At 47.5% G+C, this 20,322-nt stretch overlaps 1 protein-coding gene across 24 annotated transcripts in view; it reads right to left on the reverse strand.

Annotated features, from left to right (window-relative positions):
* PTPRF (protein tyrosine phosphatase receptor type F) overlaps positions 1–20,322 on the reverse strand; it is a 615,392-nt gene that overhangs the window by 129,638 nt on the left and 465,432 nt on the right. For all 24 annotated transcript variants that reach the window (XM_027823957.3, XM_043552899.1, XM_043552898.1 and 21 more), the window contains one exon: positions 2,700–2,888. In XM_027823957.3, the coding sequence (XP_027679758.2) occupies positions 2,700–2,888 (189 nt within the window). The remainder of the gene's footprint in view (positions 1–2,699; positions 2,889–20,322) is intronic.

A 20,322-nucleotide genomic window follows, 5' to 3' on the forward strand; every position in this document is an offset into this window, starting at 1 on the left:
TGCACATTATTTCAAAGCTTCTGTCTGAAGCCCCCTAGAGCGCTGCCAGCCCACGTAAATCGGGGTGTCAAAGGAGAGCACCTTTTCTAACTATCTGACTTATTATCTATCTAGCTGTTCATACTGCACCAGGAGCCTGAAGAAATAAAGGGGAAAAAACTCTCTCTCACAAGGGAGAATGTAGATTTCCAAAGCGGCTTTGGCATTTTCAGACTGACATTCAATATGTCTGAGGTAGAACTCTGGCCCTTTTGGAAAATAATATATAGCAAACGACTGTGTGCTGGGTGAAGACTTTGTTAGGAAATCACGTATATGAAATGGCTAGACGTTACTCTTTATATGCAACTATTTTAACTACATTCCATCGGTCTGGGTCTTATTAGTTTTAATTAAATTAAATGAAATGAGTTTGTGCTCAGACCGCGACAGTCTGAGCTGACACCAGGCTGGCTGGGAGATACTGTTGTATCAGATGATTTTGCTCTAAACGGAGCAGAGACCCCTTTTTTGTGGGAAGATGAATACTTCATAATGAAATGCTTGTTTACATTTATTTTCTTCTGAAAAACAACTTTCCTTCATTATCAAATTCTGCTGGAGTCTCTGATAGCAGCTGGTGGATTGGATCAGGGACTGCCTGATCTATTACACTGGTACAAACAGGACAACTGCAGAGGGGAAGGAAGGATCCATATTCCACACCCAGTTCTAGCTCAAATTGTACTTACAGGAATGACCATAAGCTGGCAGCTGCTAAATTCTAACCCAGGAGAAGCCAGAGTCTCATGGTGTAAATTACTTGATTCCCACTTTTGTTAGGAGGTGGGAGAATCTTCATCCTAACATTGGCTTTGCATCCTCCTTCCCCACCCCTAAAAACAAAACCCTCACCCACACTTGGAAGTCTGCTGTGCTGAAACTATACTAAAGTCTAATCAATTTCCGTCACAGGACTGAGGATGTGTGTTGCTCATTGATTTCTAAAAGGTTCCCTTGATACCTCCCTTGGTAATTATAGTCCCTTCAACAAGCAGTCAAATTCTAGAGTTTGAATCCCCAGTGAAATTCAATTGACACGTGTCTTGAGAACAGGAAAAAGGAAACAAAACTTGGACACTATGGCAGGGCTTATTGTTTTTACACTCTAGCTGTCTCTCCAAGCTCGCCCAGCAGACAGGAGATGGACAAGTGCCCATAAAGAGGATGCAGAGAGCAAGTGCATCAGAGCTGGCTCTCTTATTTACAGTTTTACCTGCGGATGCTGATTTAGTCAGTTATAAAAAACAAAATATCCACAGCTCTTTCCTACTGCTGCTTACCTAATGCCTCCAGGAATAATTAATGAGTGTGATATTTTCTTTCAGGACAAACATATCAAGATTAAACCAGGTTTGTTGGGGAGAAAAGCTAAAGGTCACTGTGAAATTTCCTAAGCTGGAAATGTATTAGTGTAATTAGTGCTCACTAGCATATCTAGGTGAAACCAGAATGCCAGGCTAAGTTCTAATATAGGTGACAGAGGTTGCTAATTACCCACTCTCCCCGTTAAAGGCTATTCCATGCTAGGACAAGAGACAGAGCACCACAGTCAGGTTGCACAAGAAGAGCACACATTAAATGTCCATGTTATAAGGAGAGAATATAGGAATGCCCTGGCAGCTCTGGACAAGGCAAATTATGCCTTTTGGGTGCCAGTAGATACCACAGCCAGGCAACACAGGCTGCATTATCTTATTTCTAGTCAGGAGGCACCATATCAACTCCCTTCTGCACTTTCAACTGACTACCACAGGATTCCTTACTTCCAGCCCTGTGGGGTAGTGCTGCTATGCATTGTTAAACAGCTGCTGTGTTTCACCCCAGATGTGGCTGTATCTGAGCAATAGATTAAGCAATCCTTCTATGTAGTTTAATTTTGTAAAGGGCTTTGAGATCCTGCAGGATGGAAAGACATGACAGAAATGCAAGAGAGCATTAATAAGAGGCCCAAGTGCATTTCCACCCATTGGAGCAGACTAGTTTGTGCCAGAGTGTTAGAGAGAAGTCTGCAGCATGTATTGCACATTCTTGTATTTAACTCGTTAAATAAGAAATAAGAAAGTGCAGCCTGGTAACCATGTTTCTGTTCTTGAAATCTACAGACCAGTCATTTATTTGCTACTCGACTTCTTGGTTTTTCTTTATCCTTGTTCTGCCAAATGTGGAGACTGGTGAAGACTTCAAGAGAAAAAGGGGTGTTGTCTTGACGGCTCTGGGCCATAACGTAGCAGCCTCTGGTCCTTGACATCCTGTGTGCTGTATTCTCTATTCTGTTCTAGAGAGGTTCTTACACTGCGCTCATCACCGTAGGATCTGAGCGCCTGCTGAGCTGTGGGGAAGTGTCTGACCTTGCCCTGAATCTGAGGCAGTCTCATTATGAGCTAGCCTCCTCAGCCAACACCCCGACTGACAGAGGAATCTGTGTGAAGTTCCCAAAGGCATGTCCGTGCTAATCTCTCTCTCTAGCAGGCCATGATATCCTGCCAGAGGAAACTGGCCCCCAAAGGTTGGTTTTCATATCACAATGGGGACAAAGTTAACGTCTGGGTTTAGGTGCATAGCTGCACTTCAGAGTAATATGCAAAAAGCTATAATGGCAACAGGCTGGGAGGGAAGAGCGAAGGAGAAGGGAAGCCTTACTTGCTTTGCGGCCTTACCTGAACGGAGCTGCTTGATGCGCCCATTGCTAGTTCCTGTATCCACAGGAAGGAAGTCCTTGAACCAAGAGATTTCAGGATCGGGGTTGCCACTGGCAGCGCAGAGCATTGTGGCTGTGCGGGCCTTTTCTACCACCTTCAGCTGCGGGCCCATGTCAATGGTTGGAAAGCCAGATGGGAGGTGATCTTCTGCAATAGGAAACAACACACACCAGACTGATGAGTTACAGGTTGCACAGTAATGGGATCCAGTGCCATGCTGCAGCATCTGTGCCTCTGCTGGAGAGCATCAGCCCAACTCCCCCACTGTGGTTATGTCCACACTATGGCCGACGGCAGCTCAGGGGTGTGAGTATTCCACCCCCTGAGCACCAGGTGTTACACCGACATAAGCGCTCGTGTGCACAGTGCTATGTTGGCGGGGGAGCTTCTCCCGCTCGTGGAAGTGGGTTTTTTATGCCGACGGGAGAGCTCTTTCCTGTCGGCACAGAGCACCTTCCCCAGACGTGCGGCAGCAGCTGTACGTATAGACATGGCCTGAGAAGCTTGCAAACCCCCAAAGCGCTCTCGCCTCTATAATGAGCACTCACTGCAGCAACAGGGGCCGCTGCTAAATTGAACTCTGTTTGAATCAGCTGCCGTGGGACATGCCCACGATTTTCACCGATGCGTAAGCTCTATCTATTGTTGTTAATAAACTCTCAGAGCAGGTGTTTGTCTTCATGCAAGAAGAGAGAGGTGTTCTGGATGCTACACAGACATGCAGCCAACCACCAGGTCAAATAAGCCAAGGCACCTTACAAACAAACAAACAAACTAAACAATACAAATTGTCAAGAGAGCATGAGTCTTCCCAACGGAAAGATCATTACAAATCTCTCCCTGCCCCAAAAACTGGTGTTAAAGAGGTTATTAGAAACAAACGAATGTAAACTTTACATCTAACCACGAAGAGCAATGCCAGGCTGTGCACTAGGAAGCTCCCGATGGACTTCCTAGGCAGCTGAAAGCATCGGAGGTGTGCAAGAGACGACTAATGCACACGCTGGTGTGGCTTACTGCTATATTATAAATGAAAGCATCCCCATGCTGAACTGTGAAAAGCACAGATAGAACGGCTTGGAAAGGAAAGGCCAATTCCGCGTGCTGCTGCCGTACGTGCACAGGTAGGCTTAGCTGAATGTGTTAAGCAGCCTGTGCTGAAAAACGGAGGAAGCTTCAGAACAGCCATTCAGCAAAGAAGTGCAGGACAGAGCTCATTTACTCACTTCTGTGGCAAGATGTACTGTACTCTACTAAGCCTGAATGGCAATGAAAAAGGACACACTTCCACACAAAGAGAGAGCCAGGAGAACATTAAGGATCCTGAAAAGCACTAAAAATTCAATTATTTTCAGCAGGCTCCTGTTTTCTCTAGTTTGAGAGCAGAACTTAAGCAAACCCTCTCCTTGCCTGCTAATCTGCCCCTTCCACTCACTGGAACATTTCAAACCTACCAGGCCCGACGTTTCCCCCAAAGTCCAACAAGATTGTGACCCCACCATACCTCGATTTTTACATTCCTTTCCCTGGGATCCTACCGTCCCCAAATTTTACCCACCCTCAGAGAAGCACGAACAAGAAGATACTTTGGTTGTATCTTTTATTTTAAAGTTCCACATTTGCAGCACAAACTAGGAACATTTGGTGACTAATCTTAAACATCCTTTCCTAAGATCTCGGGAGAATCCCCAAGACACTTCCCACTTGTTTGTGCATCAGGATTCTACAGCACAAGGCAACATCTGCTGTAAACAAAACAATGCACTAGAATGTTGCTTCTGTGTTTGGATGCGAGGGGCAGCCAGGGTTTTCTAAAGGGAAAAAGCTACTGAGGCTTATTAAGAGCATAAGCCATGTTTTGTCTCCCAGTCTGGCCTCCCTAGAAACCTCCCCCATACCAGCAAACACAGGAGGTTTTTTTGAAAGGTACCACTGAAAACTAGTTCCTTTTTTTATTTGCACTCCATTGATTTTCAAAGACAAAAGGCACACAGAGCTTAAACAGAAAGACACCAGAGCCAGCATTCAGTAACCAGCAACAACAGCATTGACACAACCACAACACATATTGCGCCTTAGTTCACAGGAGAGACACCACAGTATAGAGTGGCATAGACTAAACTGTGAAGGGAGATACACAAACAGTGGTAAACAATTAAATTCCTTCGGCGCACAGCCAGGTGTCCTTGAAGCCCAGCACCTTGCTATCTGCGATGTGAAAGCAGATGTTCAGTCTGGGGAGGCTGAAACCCCAAAGTGCTTTTTAATTTAATACCACGCTGAATATTTACACAGTCTTTTCTGGCTTGCTTAAGAGTTTACACAGAACACGTGAAGCAAAGTATCAAGTAATTAACTTGATCCAAATCATGCATGGAGATTTAGCATTAAACTATCACTAAGGCTGCAAGTTTGTCACGGAAGTCACAGATTCCATGACTTTCCGTGACCGCTGTGACTTCTGCAGTGGCCAGTGCACCTGGCCTGGGGACAGCTCAGGCAGCCCCTGGGCCAGTCGCACCAGCAGCTGCTGGGGCAGTCTCAGGCCACGCCTCCGCCTAGGAGCTGAGCGAGGGGGATATCGCCACTTCCGGGGAGCCCCCCAGGTAAGCGCCGCCCAGAGCCCACCTCTCCCCATTCCGTGCCCCAACCCACAGCCAAACTCTGCTGCTGCTGGGGTGGAAGAGATGCAGAGCCAGGTAGGGAGCCTGCCGGCTCCACCAACCCTCCCTCCCCCCGCAGCATCAACTGCTGCGCACTGCTGCCCACCCGCCCCATCTCCAGCACCAACGGGGGGTCCTGGGCCGTTGCCGTCCCCGTCCAGCACCAGCGGGGGTCCTGGGCCATGCCCCCCACCAGCACCTGGGCTGTCCCCCCATGCACCCATGGCACCCCAGGGCAACTGCTCCCCGCCCCCAAAGATTTAGTCAGGGGTATATAGTAGAAGTTATGGACAGGTCATGGGCCGTGAATTTTTGTTTACTGCCCCTGACCTGCCTGTGACTTTTACTTTTACACCCATGACTAAAACGTAGCCTTAACTATCACCAAATCAAAACCAAGCATTTGTGCAAGAGATTCCCTTGTTATCTACAATGATCCTAGCCCATAGGCACTTCAGACAAAGGAATCTTCCACACAAGTTCAATATTGATTCCAGTTGCCGGAGTCAGACCTCCATGTGGGGCACTGACCTGTGTATCTTTCATGCATGACTAAATCAAAGACGAGGAAAGGATTTTGTGATGAAGCACAGACAGATGTTAGGCTCCACCCTTAACTTCATGGGGTACAAGAGAGCAATCTAGGACCATGCTATAGGAGTGGGAGACGGTGATCTGGGGGAGAGCCCCACAGCATCGCGCTCTTAGCATCCACCACACAACAATACAGGATCCAAGGATCGCGCTTTCTGCCCGCTGGAGGGAACGCTGGACACTCCAATGCCCACAAGAAGGCACAAAAGGCACACCCCTCACCACCACAAGCTTTTCCAGGGCTGGGACGGGAGGGTACTGGAAAAGTCCCCAGGGCTGGGAGTTCCACACAGGGTGCGCTTGCGCTCTCAATGCCATGTACACCACTGGAGAGAGACAAGGCTTCCAGGACACTCACAGTAACGGTCAGTATCAACAAGGTGAGGAGTCCAAACCCACATGGGATTAGCCTGGTCCTTGTCAATCAGACGCAGAGATGGTGTAAGTGTATATATGCGCAGGAGCATGTCTTCAGGGAGCCAAAATCCCATATCCGAGCTGAGTGGTAAAATGCCCAGGGACATCTAAGGATAGGCCCCTTGGGCCCCTCCAGGAGAACGCAGTACCTCCTGCACACCTCCATGAATCGGTGGGATTGTGGTAGCCCCCAAAGGGCCACACTGTATGGGGCTTGAATACAAGGGGCAAGTGACAGCTTCTGCAGCGGTGGCGGATGGTCTTAGGGCTTCAGCAGCACATATCAACCTCCCAGAGGGTGAGGGAGGTATTCTCGCCTCTCTCATAGCCTCAGAGCCTGTCAGATGCTCTGCTGGGTCCGTTTTCTAGCCGCATGCTACCCCCTCCCTTTCCTGTCGAGAGGAGCTGCTGCTGGGTGAATCTGGGTGGCACAGCAGGGCAGAGCACTAGCACTGACTCAAGCTTACCCACTAAACAACGTGCAGCGAAAGCTGGGCTCATTCCTCCCTGCTGACTGTACCACAATAGCGAGGGGGATTTTTAAATACCCCCTGCTCAAAGCTCTATAAACAGAGATAGTAGCTCACAGCTGCTCCCGCCTTGGCGGACCATCTAATCTGGGGTTTAATTACTAAACCCAGCCATAGCTGGGCTCCTTTCAACTCTCACTATCTGCACTGACCACTCTGAGGGCTTGTCTACATATGCAGTTACTCCGGAATAGCTGTTGCTCTTTAAATTCACACCTTACTTTAATCTGAATTAATCTTCAAGTGTGGACAAGCCCTAAATCGCTCTCCTTTCCTTGGGATTCAGATATTTTAAAACAGAGAAGGTGGGAGCTATAGGGCAAGTTGCCACCAGGCTGGGAGCCCGTGTCAGGGCCACAGCAAGCCTAGCCCTGGCACCACTGCCCTTTTTAACACACACTTGGCAGCTAAAGCACGACCTAACTTTCACCTCCCATTCCACAAGGAACAGCAGGAAGAAGGGAGGGAGAATCAAAGCCAGGTGGTTTCCCAGTTAAGAGGCAAAACTTCAACCAGCATTGGAGCAGGCCAAGCTCTTGCTGACAGCAGGAATTCCAGCCCCTAGGAGAGAACTGGGAGTGCCATGCTTGCATGCAGAGGGCCAGAGAGTATGCCCTGGGGATGGCTGCAGGCTCACTTTTGGCAGCTCCCCTTTCTGAGGTTCAGCCAGTGAAACGTCGCCCCCCTTCTGGAACCCTCTTTCCCTACATATTGTACTTCCTCTTTCGGGGGGAAAGGCTTCCCCTTTTCCCCAAGCAGGAGGAACGAAGCAGGCTCTTGCCCCTTGCTCCTACCCTTTGTCCAAAGCAGCTGTTCTGCCCTTTCTTCTCAGCACCTGCCATCACTGTTCTCGTTCACCAGCTTGGGTGACAATGACTTTTCTAGAGGACACTGGCACCGGACACATGCCCCCTTCTCCCATCTGCTGCACTGCTCCAAGCACCAGCTGGAGTGAAGGCATGGGACATGTAGTCAATCCCAAACTTCAGTCTTACACGACCACAGGGATCAGCTCCAAAGTGCAGCTGTAAACACATGGATAACAGCCACTTACATGGAAGGACAGCAGGAGTCCCTGGTGAATACAGCAGTTGGCAGGAGAATCCTGAGGAGTCGGCCTGGTGAGCTCTCCAGGGTCAAAGCTATCTATCACAGAGAACAGACACTTTGGGGCCTGCTCTCTTGTTGGATGAGATTTATATGCCTAAGACCTAACGATATTACTGGCCGTCCTTAGCTGCACGCGTATCTGTTAGGGAGAAGAAATACCCTATGGTGTGGTGAGAGCCGTTTATTTGCTACGAGCCTGGTCACGGTACATGCAGGTTGTAAAGCCACGAGTCTGCTTTGCAGGTCATCACAAACAGGCACCAATAAAACCTTTACTCCACAACAGTTGGGAGTTTGTTTGTGTCAACGTATTTCTCAGAAAGACTAGTTTAGACGAAACGATAGCGAAAACTGTAAACATTTTTATTGAGCACTATTCTTCATATACCTCAGCCTGTAAAGTCAGGCCCCCTTAGTACCATAAGTCCAATTGCTCAGACTGCAGAGGGAGAGCAAAAATGATGCCCAATATATTTTGAAAATAACAAAAAATTGTCTAAAGTACCTTTTGTATATGTTCCATTATAACTGTAATGTTAAATCTCGCACAATCCATCAAAAGCTTTATACCACTGGAAAGGCACGTTCTCAGCTCATTCCCAGTGAGATACTGGGCCATAAACCTGTCACTGAGCTAGAAATATCCTATCTAGCCACTGGTTTGCTAGAGTGCCCCTCATCTCGGTCTCTCTCAGTCCAGTGTAACTCTTAGGGGCTCAGTAAGAACGAGTAACATCCAAAGCTGCTTTGTGCTTTCACATCTGGCAGCTGTTTGAAGTTGTTCAGAGGTCTGGAGAGCTAGACACAGGCTTGGTGGAAATGGAATTACGGGCAGAATGCAGGTGGAGTGAGGGCTGTGGTGCATTTTTGACCCCCTGCGTATCAGCACGGCACAGAGAGGGCGGTACATACGCAGAATGTGACCATTCAGTAAATGGGCCAGAGCTCTCTCCAAGCTGAAATCATTTATTCTTAAAGGGATCCTGAGGTGAGGCCTGTGCTATCCTGGGTACGTCACTCTGTTCTCTCGTGGCGTCTCAGAGACATACAGAAGGGTATGTTAGGAGTGAGCACGCTCTACTGATGAACCTTTACGATAGTTCTATACTTGATAGATGATCAGGATTACTTTATACATTTCACAAGCCTCCTAACCGCCCTCAGAGGCATTGAAATGCAGTCGCAAATGAAAAATATCAGTGACAGTGAGCTGGTCATTTACAAAGCCGTGAGTGGCAGGCAATATTAACGAATGGAAGCAGCAGAGTAACAAGGGCCCAATGCACAATCCACTCCGGTGCCGCTGCTTGCTGAACAAACAGCCCCCACTCTTCTGGCACAGGCTACCCAGAGCTGCTGCTCAATTAACGCAAGACAATCAAAAGCAACCAAGCAATTTCGGGGCCCAGCAGAGGGGCATCATTTTCTGTGACAAGAAGCTGCACTGAGGTGGGTGTGTTCAGGCTGAACAAATCTACACCAAAAGCTTGTTATTAATAGCTCTGAGAAGAGAGTCTTCCTTTATGGGCTTGTATTTTCACAGACGTCCATGTCAGCGCATAGCAGAGAAGTGCAATTTAAAGCCAAACTCTCTGAAAGCTCCCATTGCCCGCGTTAAAGCCTGTGTGGGGAGTGGCTGGGAGGAAGGAAAGTGACCAGTGCCAAGTCTCGTGCAGCTTTAGGAACGTCCCAAAACACTGGCACAATCTCGCTACCTGCCCGAGGAAAAGGTGGTGCAGTGAAAGTAACGTACTTTAAAGACAACACAGTATTAATGACTGGGATGGCAAAGTATAAACAGCTTCACGCAGGTTATGCAATTACAAAAAAATCTAGTCATCGATGGGTTTCAATGACAAACCCACCAACGTCCTGTGGTGTCACTCCGAAAATGACATGCTGAGACGGCTCTTTAAAAACTTCATTTTAACCGAAAAAACCCAAACCCAAACCAAGCCCTTGAGAGATCTTCTCCGAGCGAAGCCCATGAGCTACCACGCAACAGCTGAAAGTAAACAAAGCAGTTGGTACCTCTTCAAAAGACCACGCAGCAGCAGCGAAATGTTCATAAAAGAAAGAGTCTGAGTCATGCGAAGCAAAGGAGGAGGAAATTTAAGGGAAATCTAAGGGAATACTAGACTGGCCACATGGTAGAAGAAAATAATCTCTTAGGAAGAGCCCAGCCTTAGATGTGCTGTGGGTGGGATCTCACATGGTTCTCTCACTCGGCTAGAGATTATGATTCAATGAAACAGCAAATAAAAGAGCAGTCCTTAAAGTGCCAGGAAAGGAAGCTGCTATTAACCTTGCCCTTTAATTACTGCGTGTCAATTATCTCAATTTACAAGCCACCAATACTTTCTCACCAACACAGCTCGACATTCCTGCCAGGGTCTGTTTATCACAGGGGTGAGCAAACTTTTTGGCCCAAGGGCCACATCTGGGTATAAAAATTGTATGGCGGGCCATGAACGCCCATGAAATTGGGGTTGGCGAGCGGGAGGAGGTGAGGGCTCTGGGATGGGGCCAGAAATGCGGGGTGCGGGCTGGAGCAGTGGGGTGTGGGCTCCGGCTGGCAGTGCGGGCTCTGGAGTGGGGCTGGGGATGAGGGGTTTGGGGTGTAGGAGGGCACTCTGGGCTGGGACCGAGGGGTTGGGAGGGTGGAAGGGCGATCAGGGCTGGGGCAGGGGTTTGGGGCACGGGGGGGAGGGTGCAGGCTCTGGGGTGGGGCTGGGGATGAGGGATTTGGGGTGTGGGAGGGTGCTCCGGGCTGGGACCAAGGGGTTCGGAGAGCAGGAGGAGGATCAGGGCTGGGGCAGGGTGGCTGGGGTGCAGGGGGGTGGCTCAGGGGTGCAGGCTCCAGGCAGCACTTACCTCAAGCAGCTCCCGGAAGCAACAGCACGTTCCCTACTCCAGCTCCTACGCGGAGGTGCGGCCAGGTGGCTCTGCTGTTCGCTGTCCCTAAGCATAGGAGTTGAAGGGGAGACATGTCGCTGCTTCTGGGAACCGTGCGGAGCAGCCCCCCGACCCTGCTCCCTGGCTGGAGCGCTGGAGTGGGGCAAGCCTCAGACCTGCTCCCCAGCAGGAGCTTGAGGGTCAGATTAAAACAGCTGGTGGGCTGGATCCGGCCCACAGGCCGTAGTTTGCCCACCCCTGGTTTATCATAAAAGGAAGCAACACCTGCCCTACAGCGAAGCAGGAGCTCTACTGGATGAACATAGTAGGTAGGAACACCTCCATTCTAACCCCAGCTCTGTCACAGTTTCAATGTGTGACCTTCAGCAAGTGAAATCATCATTTTGTGCCTCAGTTTCCCCAACTGCATAATGGCTGCCTAGAAAACAGGGGTGCTGTAAGGGTTAATGTTGGCATAGCACTCTCCAAAGGTAACACACTACATAAATGCTATGAAATATTACTAAGCCAAAGAGGAAGTTCCCCTATCCAAACAAACTGGGATAGACCAGAGTACGCTAGCCTTGACAACTGACAACCTGGCCCCCATCCAGTTCCTTTTCCCCATCGCCCATGGAAATCTCCTTGCGTTTCTAACACCCTGCACCAGATGAAGAGAGAGGGCCAGAAACTCACGCACTGATGGCAGAAAACAAAGGCTGAAACAGACAGGTTGAAGTATAAAGAATTGCTCCAAGACTATGCTAAGGCTGTATTACAAGCCAGGAGAACTTTCCTATCAGCCTCAGCTGAAGTTGCCAAATCTCACCCCAAGGAGCCATCCAAGATAGTAAACTACTTAATCAATGCTGGAAAGATCACATGCATTCAGGAAGCCTCTCAAACAGCCGAGATCTGCTCTGCCTATACACACCAGCATTCCCATAGTTCACCGCATTCACTTGTCAAAAGGAGTCTTTATGCAAGACTTGTGAATCCAACCCAGGCCCTTCCTGACTTGTGAAAGAATCATGCAATTGGTGCCATTCCTGACTGAAATAGCCAGAGCAAGAATCTTCCCTTCCTCCTTCAAACATACTATCGTACAACTGACACTAAAGAAACCCACCATCGATACATCTGTTCTAGCCCTCTATTGCCCAGCGTCAAACCCCCATTCCTGAGCAAGTCCCCAGAGAACTAGACTCAGCACAAACTGGATTCAGCCCAGGACACGAGGTAGAATCAGTTTTAGTGCTACTGATGGAAGATCTCCTTGTGTCAAGGACAGAGAACCATTCTCAACCTCCTGGACTACCTCCAAGATGGACCAGTACTTGGATGAGATCTGCTCGTGGATGAAGAACAGCTGACACTGACCGTGAGCAAAACAGAGATGGTGCTTGTGGGCAGAGGAAAGTGTTTTGAAGAATTTGCAACCATGGTGCAGTTTCCTTTCGTTGAAAGTTCACATCCACAGTTGTTCAATTCAGACCACAGTATAGGTGCACTCTTGAATTCCTCACTGACACTGAGCTCTCACATAGCAGTATCTGTGAGTAATGCTTCTGTCATCTCCAGTTGGCCAGGAGACTCCATTCCATCCTGACAGATAATGACCTGGACTCATTTATTCATGCCTTCATCACCTCTCAGTTGGACTACAGCAACACAATACACTTTGGAATGAAGTCTTCAGCACTGAGAACACTCCAACTATTACAGAATACTGCTGCACATTTCCTCAGCAACATGGGCTCCTACAATGACACCTAACCAATTTTCCACTCTCTGCACTGGCTTCTCATAGACTATCAAATCAAGTTCAAGGTCTCAGGCCTTATCTTCAAGGTACTCAGCAGCCTGGGCCCAGAGTATTAAAAGAGAGAAGTTCCAGGATGAAGAGAGTGGTCGGCAGCTCTGCTCCCCGGGCACAATAGGACTTTCTATCACAGGGGTAAAGCTCATCTGTGCAGGAAACAGAGCTTTCTTGGGGGGCCAATTTGAGAGTGTGGAGCAAATTCTTCCAGGAACTAAGGATGACCTCAAACCTCCCCACCATCTGCCCAAGTGCCAGGTGCACCTCTCGGACCTCCCTTCTCTAAAACAAGCAAAGAGCAGTGTTTACATTTGAAAAAAAACAACAACTCAAAAGCAAGGCCCTACAAAAACAAACCACTGCACTGCACACACACCTCCTCCCCTGGGAAATGGAGAAGAGAAAGAATACACCACACGTTTTAGATGCTAGGTGTGTCGTTTAATGCAGTTCTGGAAAGTACTCTGATATGGTGATGAGGGAGAATAAGAATTAGTGTCAACACTGGATAAGCTATAAAACAGTGAAAAATTGTAAGAGTGGATGAGGAGAGGCTCAAACAAAAGTAAAACAGAAATGCTTTAAAATTCCCTGCAATGGCTACCGAACAGGATTGAGAAAGACTCCTCCCTCCTCATTCAGGGAGAAGCAGCCAGGGAGTGGAGATCTTTTTTCTGCTAAAAGAAAAGGAATACTTGTGGCACCTTAGAGACTAACCAATTTATTTGAGCATAAGCTTTCATGAGCTACAGCTCACTTCATCAGATGCATACTGTGGAAAGTATAGTTTATTTTTATACACACAAAGCATGAAAAAATGGGTGTTTACCACTACAAAAGGTTTTCTCTCCTCCCACCCCACTCTCCTGCTGGTAATAGCTTATCTAAAGTGATGACTCTCCTTACAATGTGTATGATAATCAAGGTGGGCACCTGCACATCCACCAATGTGATATATGCCATCATGTGCCAGCAATGCCCCTCTGCCATGTACATTGGTCAAACTGGACAGTCTCTACGTAAAAGAATAAATGGACACAAATCAGATGTCAAGAATTATAACATTCATAAACCAGTCGGAGAACACTTCAATCTCTCTGGTCACGCAATTACAGACATGAAAGTTGCGATATTACAACAGAAAAACTTCAAATCCAGACTCCAGCGAGAGACTGTTGAATTGGAATTCATTTGCAAATTGGATACAATTAACTTAGGCTTGAATAGAGACTAGGAGTGGCTAAGTCATTATGCAACGTAACCTATTTCCCCTTGTTTTTTCCTACCGCCCCCTGCCCTCCCCCCCATGTTCTTGTTAAACCCTGGATTTGTGCTGGAAATGGCCCAGCTTGATTATCACACACATTGTAAGGAGAGTGATCACTTTAGATAAGCTATTACCAGCAGGAGAGTGGGGTGGGGGGATAGAAAACCTTTTGTAGTGATAAACACCCATTTTTTCATGCTTTGTGTGTATACAAAGATCTTCTATACTTTCCACAGTGTGCATCCGATGAAGTGAGCTGTAGCTCACGAAAGCTTATGCTCAAATAAATTGGTTAGTCTCTAAGGCACCACAAGTCCTCCTTTTCTTTTTGCGAATACAGACTAAAACGGCTGTTACTCAAACCTTTTTTCTGCTGAAATCCTTACAACTCATAACCAGGTAGAGATACAGTTTTGCTGGCCACAACCAGCAGCTGATTAAAAATATTACTTAGAAAAGGCTTGTGACCACCGGGAGTTATTTGCATTTTTAAACATAATTCACCCCTCCCTTGGTAGGGGGGTTTCAACGGGTAAGGGAACAATGAAGGAACCCAAAGTTACTCTTTCAGGCAGGTCCACTGGGCTCCAGTAAATTTGTTGGTACCAACAGAATTCTCCCTGGAATTATTCTCAATCCATGTTTTTTTTTAAATGTTTTGTATCGAGAACCTCAATACAAGTATTGTCATGTCCTTCATTTCCCTGTATTATTGCAATAATGCGACAAAGCACATACACCACACGCCCATGTAGGGGAAAAAACCTCCATGCTTTTCAAAGAAAATACTATACCTGGCCCTTACTCCTGTTTTCAGCAATCCATTAACCCGTTACATTTTCCATACTTCTTCGCGTGCACTGATGGGATATGCTATTAGCGCAGAGATTTTTATTTTTAGCTACATAATCAATAAAGCATTTCCATATATCATTAAGTGCAACCTAATGTTAAAATTAATGGGGCATTTGACTTGTGATCCATTTGAGTATGGTTGCAGCTCAATGCAGAAGAAAATGCACAGGAACTGAGTTAATGGGACAGAGTAACTCTCCCATGCTTACTAACGTTCAGACTCAGATTAATGTGAAGGATTCTGGCTGTCACTCAGCTGAAATACAAAGTTCATTCGCTTCCATTTCACACCCCAGGATGCAAGATTTTGGATTACCTGAAAGGTCAGACTTTACTAAAATCTGGTTTCCGTTTGGCTTCTGCAGCCCATCTGCATCATCGTTAACCCACTGGCATCTCTTCCTCTGGTGAAAAGTCATGCCCATCAGAAAGAACAGTCAAGTAACCAAGAATAGAATTTTCAGACAAAAACTTTGTTAAGATGGAACATGTTTGTAAATATCAACAGTAGTCACCTTTAAAAAGTCATATCAGCAGATGTGACATTATGGCATCTTAGATAGCACCACCTTATGTCTAAACTAGCTAATAATGGGGGCGTCTCCAGATACCATAGTGTACTAATTACCGGGAAATGTTGATTTTTAAATGGCACTCACTGCAGCAATTACTTAAGGGAAAAAACCTTGAGAATATTATAGTTTTCCTCCCAAAACACCAAGACTTGCAAGACCTTTGAGGCAGTTAGGCTGGTTCTGCATTTTACTGGTGGGAAAGGGACTTGCACAAAGAGGTGGGAACACAGTGAGTTTGTGGCAGAGCCAGGGATAGAAATATACCTCCCTACTATCCATCCTATGCCTTTACTATTAGACTATTCCGATGAAGTGAGCTGTAGCTCACGAAAGCTTATGCTCAAATAAATTGGTTAGTCTCTCAGGTGCCACAAGTACTCCTTTTCTTTTTGCGAATACAGACTAACACGGCTGCTACTCTGAAACCTACTATTAGACTGTGGTTTTGAGAAGAAACATTAATTGCCCTGACAGCAATTGGGTGCAGGATTCTGGCTGCATGAACCGTCTTTCAGAGATCATACGCAGCAGAAGCAGAGAGGCTCTGAGTGCCAGGCCAGCAGCAAGTCAATGATCTGGATATAAACAAATAAAATATTGGCTTTTGACAAGTGATGTTTTTTAATGTAATTGATCGGAGTTTAATGGGAGGACATCAAATTTTTTACATAGGCAGCAAGTGTTACAGAAGCTCAACCCTCTATTTACTGCTCTTAAAGAATACCCATCTTTTCAGGAACATGTACAGCAAAAGCGGCGGCTCCCAGTTTCAACCAGGGCTTTAAACAAATCCCCTGTGTAGGCCCTCATGAATTAAAGAGCACATTACAAACAAATGGCAAGTTGGCTGTGGAACAAGATCAGGGCCATATGGATAAAAACGGTACCTTTCACACTTTCATTTTAATACAAACCAATTCAGCAGATCAATTAAAATTCCTCTTGATTACGTGGTAAAATGTATTTCTGAACACTATACTCATTTGCACATGCTCCAGTGTCTCAATTTGTCAAATGACTGATAAGAAAAGTGGCTGGGGTTCGCTCTCATTTTCACAGGCACACAAGGAGCGCGATTGTTTTCTCCCTGGGAAAGTGTTCAGCTCAGCAGCAAGCTTGTGGCAGAGGGGCATTTCCCACCTTTGCATGCAGGAAGGGTACACTGCCCTTGAATCCTGTCCTCTCCACTCTCCAAGTACGTTATATATGATGGCTGAAGAGTGAGAATAAGAAACAGCCCCCTGACTTCATTCACTAAGTGTTTTAATGCAGCATGCAGGCTTCAGAGTTCCTAGACTTAGAGTTTAATTCAAGCTAGACATTTAAGATGATCCTTTTCCCTTGAAAGGAGACAATACTTTACCCCAAACTTTTAAAGACAGCTTGCTGCTTTGCCACCCCACTATAGTTGCTGTGTTCATGAAGAAGGGCTCCGTCTCTGTATGGACCGCACCTAGATATGTCTACATGAGAGGAGAAACCCCAGAGCTTCCTTCATTTCTTGAAGGATTTCTTTTCCATTTTTTTAAATCAGAGAAAAGGGAAAACATGGCAGGCTGTGTACAGTTCCCCTATCTCAGTTATGCAACACATCTTAACATCAAAGTGAGAGATACATGAGTAACTGTCCTTAGATCTGTTTAACTTCTTCATTCAACTACAGCAGATAAGTTCATTTCTATCTCTTACTGAACTGCAATCAGCATGTACCAGACCAGGATTAAAACACAGCAATTATGGTATCTCTCTGAGGAAACTATTGCAAGGATATAGATTGCATGAAATGGTTTGTTACTTGTTCCTGGATGGCAGCAGGGGACAGAGAGGCACTGACAGAGAGAGGCACACACAGACAGACAGATTTTCTTACACCACCATTCTGGCACCTCTACACACAGCACATCTTACAACAATGGTTGTATCAATACACACTGGGACTTCTGAATCAACATATCCCAGATCTTCCTCATTCCGCATCAAGACATGCTGCACTGGGGGGGTGGAGTCAGGAGGACTGGGTGAGCCAGGTCATCTGCAGTGAATGTGACTTCCAATGTACACTGAGGAGAAACCAGCGGAGTGGGTACCAGGTCAGATGGAGCTCAGCTAAACCCAGGCCCGCTTGATGGGATCTACAGGTACAGCCAGTGCTCGAAAGCCGTGGGGACAGGTGTGTGGATATGAGACATTGCACTGGTGCTGCAAGCTCAAAGTGGCCCAACCAGTGTATTGTGAGGTTTTTTACTTTGTGTATTTGGATAGAACAGGAGAAGAAGCTCATAGTAGGTAGGTGATATGGAAGGGGGGGGGTTCAGCTGTTGTGACCTGCACTGGATGTGCCATGTTTGTCTTTCTTCCACAGGACAGAAGCGACTTTGTCTGTACAAAGTGCAAGCTGGTCTCCATATTGGAAGAGAAGATTGAAGGTCTGGAGCAACAGATAACGACCCTGCGTTGTATACGAGAAACTGAGGATTTTCTGGACAAAACTCAGGATAGGCTTCTAGGGGCACAAAGCTCTAAAGATATAGAGCAGGTTGCACAGAGGAGCCAAGAGGCCAGTGAAGAAGCTTGGCAACATGTGACCTCCAGAGGAAGAAAGCGGAATGTCCGGGTTCCAGTAACACAGACACAGGTAACTAACCGCTTTCATGTTCTCTCCACAGGTACCATTGCGGAGAGTGGACCAGATGATATGTCTGGGGGTAGAAAGCAGAAGGAGACTCCGCTGGTTGGAAGGCATGAGATGCGATGTCCTGAGGCTGGGGGTTCCACGACCACCACTCCCAAGAGGAGAAGGCGGGTGGTGGTGGTCGGGGACTCTCTCCTCTGGGGGACTGAGTCATCTATCTGCCGCCCTGACCGGGAAAACCGAGAAGTCTGCTGCTTGCCAGGGGCTAAGATTCGCGATGTGACGGAGAGACTGCCGAGACTCATCAAGCCCTCGGATCGCTACCCCTTCCTGCTTCTCCACGTGGGCACCAATGATACTGCCAAGAATGACCTTGAGCGGATCACTGCGGACTACGTGGCTCTGGGAAGAAGGATAAAGGAGTTGGAGGCGCAAGTGGTGTTCTCGTCCATCCTCCCCATGGAAGGAAAAGGCGTGGGTAGGGACCGTCGAATCGTGGAACTCAACGAATGGCTACCCAGGTGGTGTCGGAGAGAAGGCTTTGGATTCTTTGACCATGGGATGGTGTTCCATGAAGGAGGAGTGCTGGGCAGAGACGGGCTCCATCTTACGAAGAGAGGGAAGAGCATCTTTGCCAGCAGGCTGGCTAACCTACTGAGGAGGGCTTTAAACTAGGTTCACCGGGGGAAGGAGACCAAAGCCCTGAGGTAAGTGGGAAAGCGGGATACCGGGAGGAAGCACAGGCAGGAATGTCTGTGAGGGGAGGGCTCCTGCCTCATACTGGGAATGAGGGGCGATCAACAGGTTATCTCAAGTGCTTATATACAAATGCACAAAGCCTTGGAAACAAGCAGGGAGAACTGGAGGTCCTGGTGATGTCAAGGAACTATGACGTGATTGGAATAACAGAGACTTGGTGGGATAACTCACATGACTGGAGTACAGTCATGGATGGTTATAAACTGTTCAGGAAGGACAGGCAGGGCAGAAAAGGTGGGGGAGTAGCACTGTATGTAAGGGAGCAGTATGACTGCTCAGAGCTCCGGTACGAAACTGTGGAAAAACCTGAGTGTCTCTGGATTAAGTTTAGAAGTGTGTGCAACAAGAGTGATGTAGTGGTGGGAGTCTGCTATAGACCACCGGACCAGGGGGATGAGGTGGATGAAGCTTTCTTCCGGCAACTCACGGAAGCTACTAGATCGCATGCCCTGATTCTCATGGGTGACTTTAATTTTCCTGATATCTGCTGGGAGAGCAATACAGCGGTGCATAGACAATCCAGGAAGTTTTTGGAAAGCGTAGGGGACAATTTCCTGGCGCAAGTGCTAGGGGAGCCAACTAGGGGGGGCGCTTTTCTTGACCTGCTGCTCACAAACCGGGTAGAATTAGTGGGGGAAGCAAAAGTGGATGGGAATCTGGGAGGCAGTGACCATGAGCTGGTTGAGTTCAGGATCCTGACGCAGGGAAGAAAGGTAAGCAGCAGGATACGGACCCTGGACTTCAGGAAAGCAGACTTCGACTCCCTCAGGGAACAGATGGCCAGGATCCCCTGGGGGACTAACATGAAGGGGAAGGGAGTCCAGGAGAGCTGGCTGTATTTCAAGGAATCCCTGTTGAGGTTACAGGGACAAACCATCCCGATGAGTCGAAAGAATAGTAAATATGGCAGGCGACCAGCTTGGCTTAATGGTGAAATCCTAGCGGATCTTAAACATAAAAAAGAAGCTTACAAGAAGTGGAAGGTTGGACATATGACCAGGGAAGAGTATAAAAATATTGCTCGGGCATGTAGGAAAGATATCAGGAGGGCCAAATCGCACCTGGAGCTGCAGCTAGCAAGAGATGTTAAGAGTAACAAGAAGGGTTTCTTCAGGTATGTTGGCAACAAGAAGAAAGCCAAGGAAAGTGTGGGCCCCTTACTGAATGAGGGAGGCAACCTAGTGACAGAGGATGTGGAAAAAGCTAATGTACTCAATGCTTTTTTTGCCTCTGTTTTCACTAACAAGGTCAGCTCCCAGACTGCTGCGCTGGGCATCACAAAATGGGGAAGAGATGGCCAGCCCTCTGTGGAGTTAGAGGTGGTTAGGGACTATTTAGAAAAGCTGGACGTGCACAAGTCCATGGGGCCGGACGAGTTGCATCCGAGAGTGCTGAAGGAATTGGCGGCTGTGATTGCAGAGCCCTTGGCCATTATCTTTGAAAACTCGTGGCGAACGGGGGAAGT

This window comes from Chelonia mydas, chromosome 8 (assembly GCF_015237465.2).
Source record: "Chelonia mydas isolate rCheMyd1 chromosome 8, rCheMyd1.pri.v2, whole genome shotgun sequence".
NCBI classification, from domain to species: Eukaryota; Metazoa; Chordata; order Testudines; family Cheloniidae; genus Chelonia; species Chelonia mydas.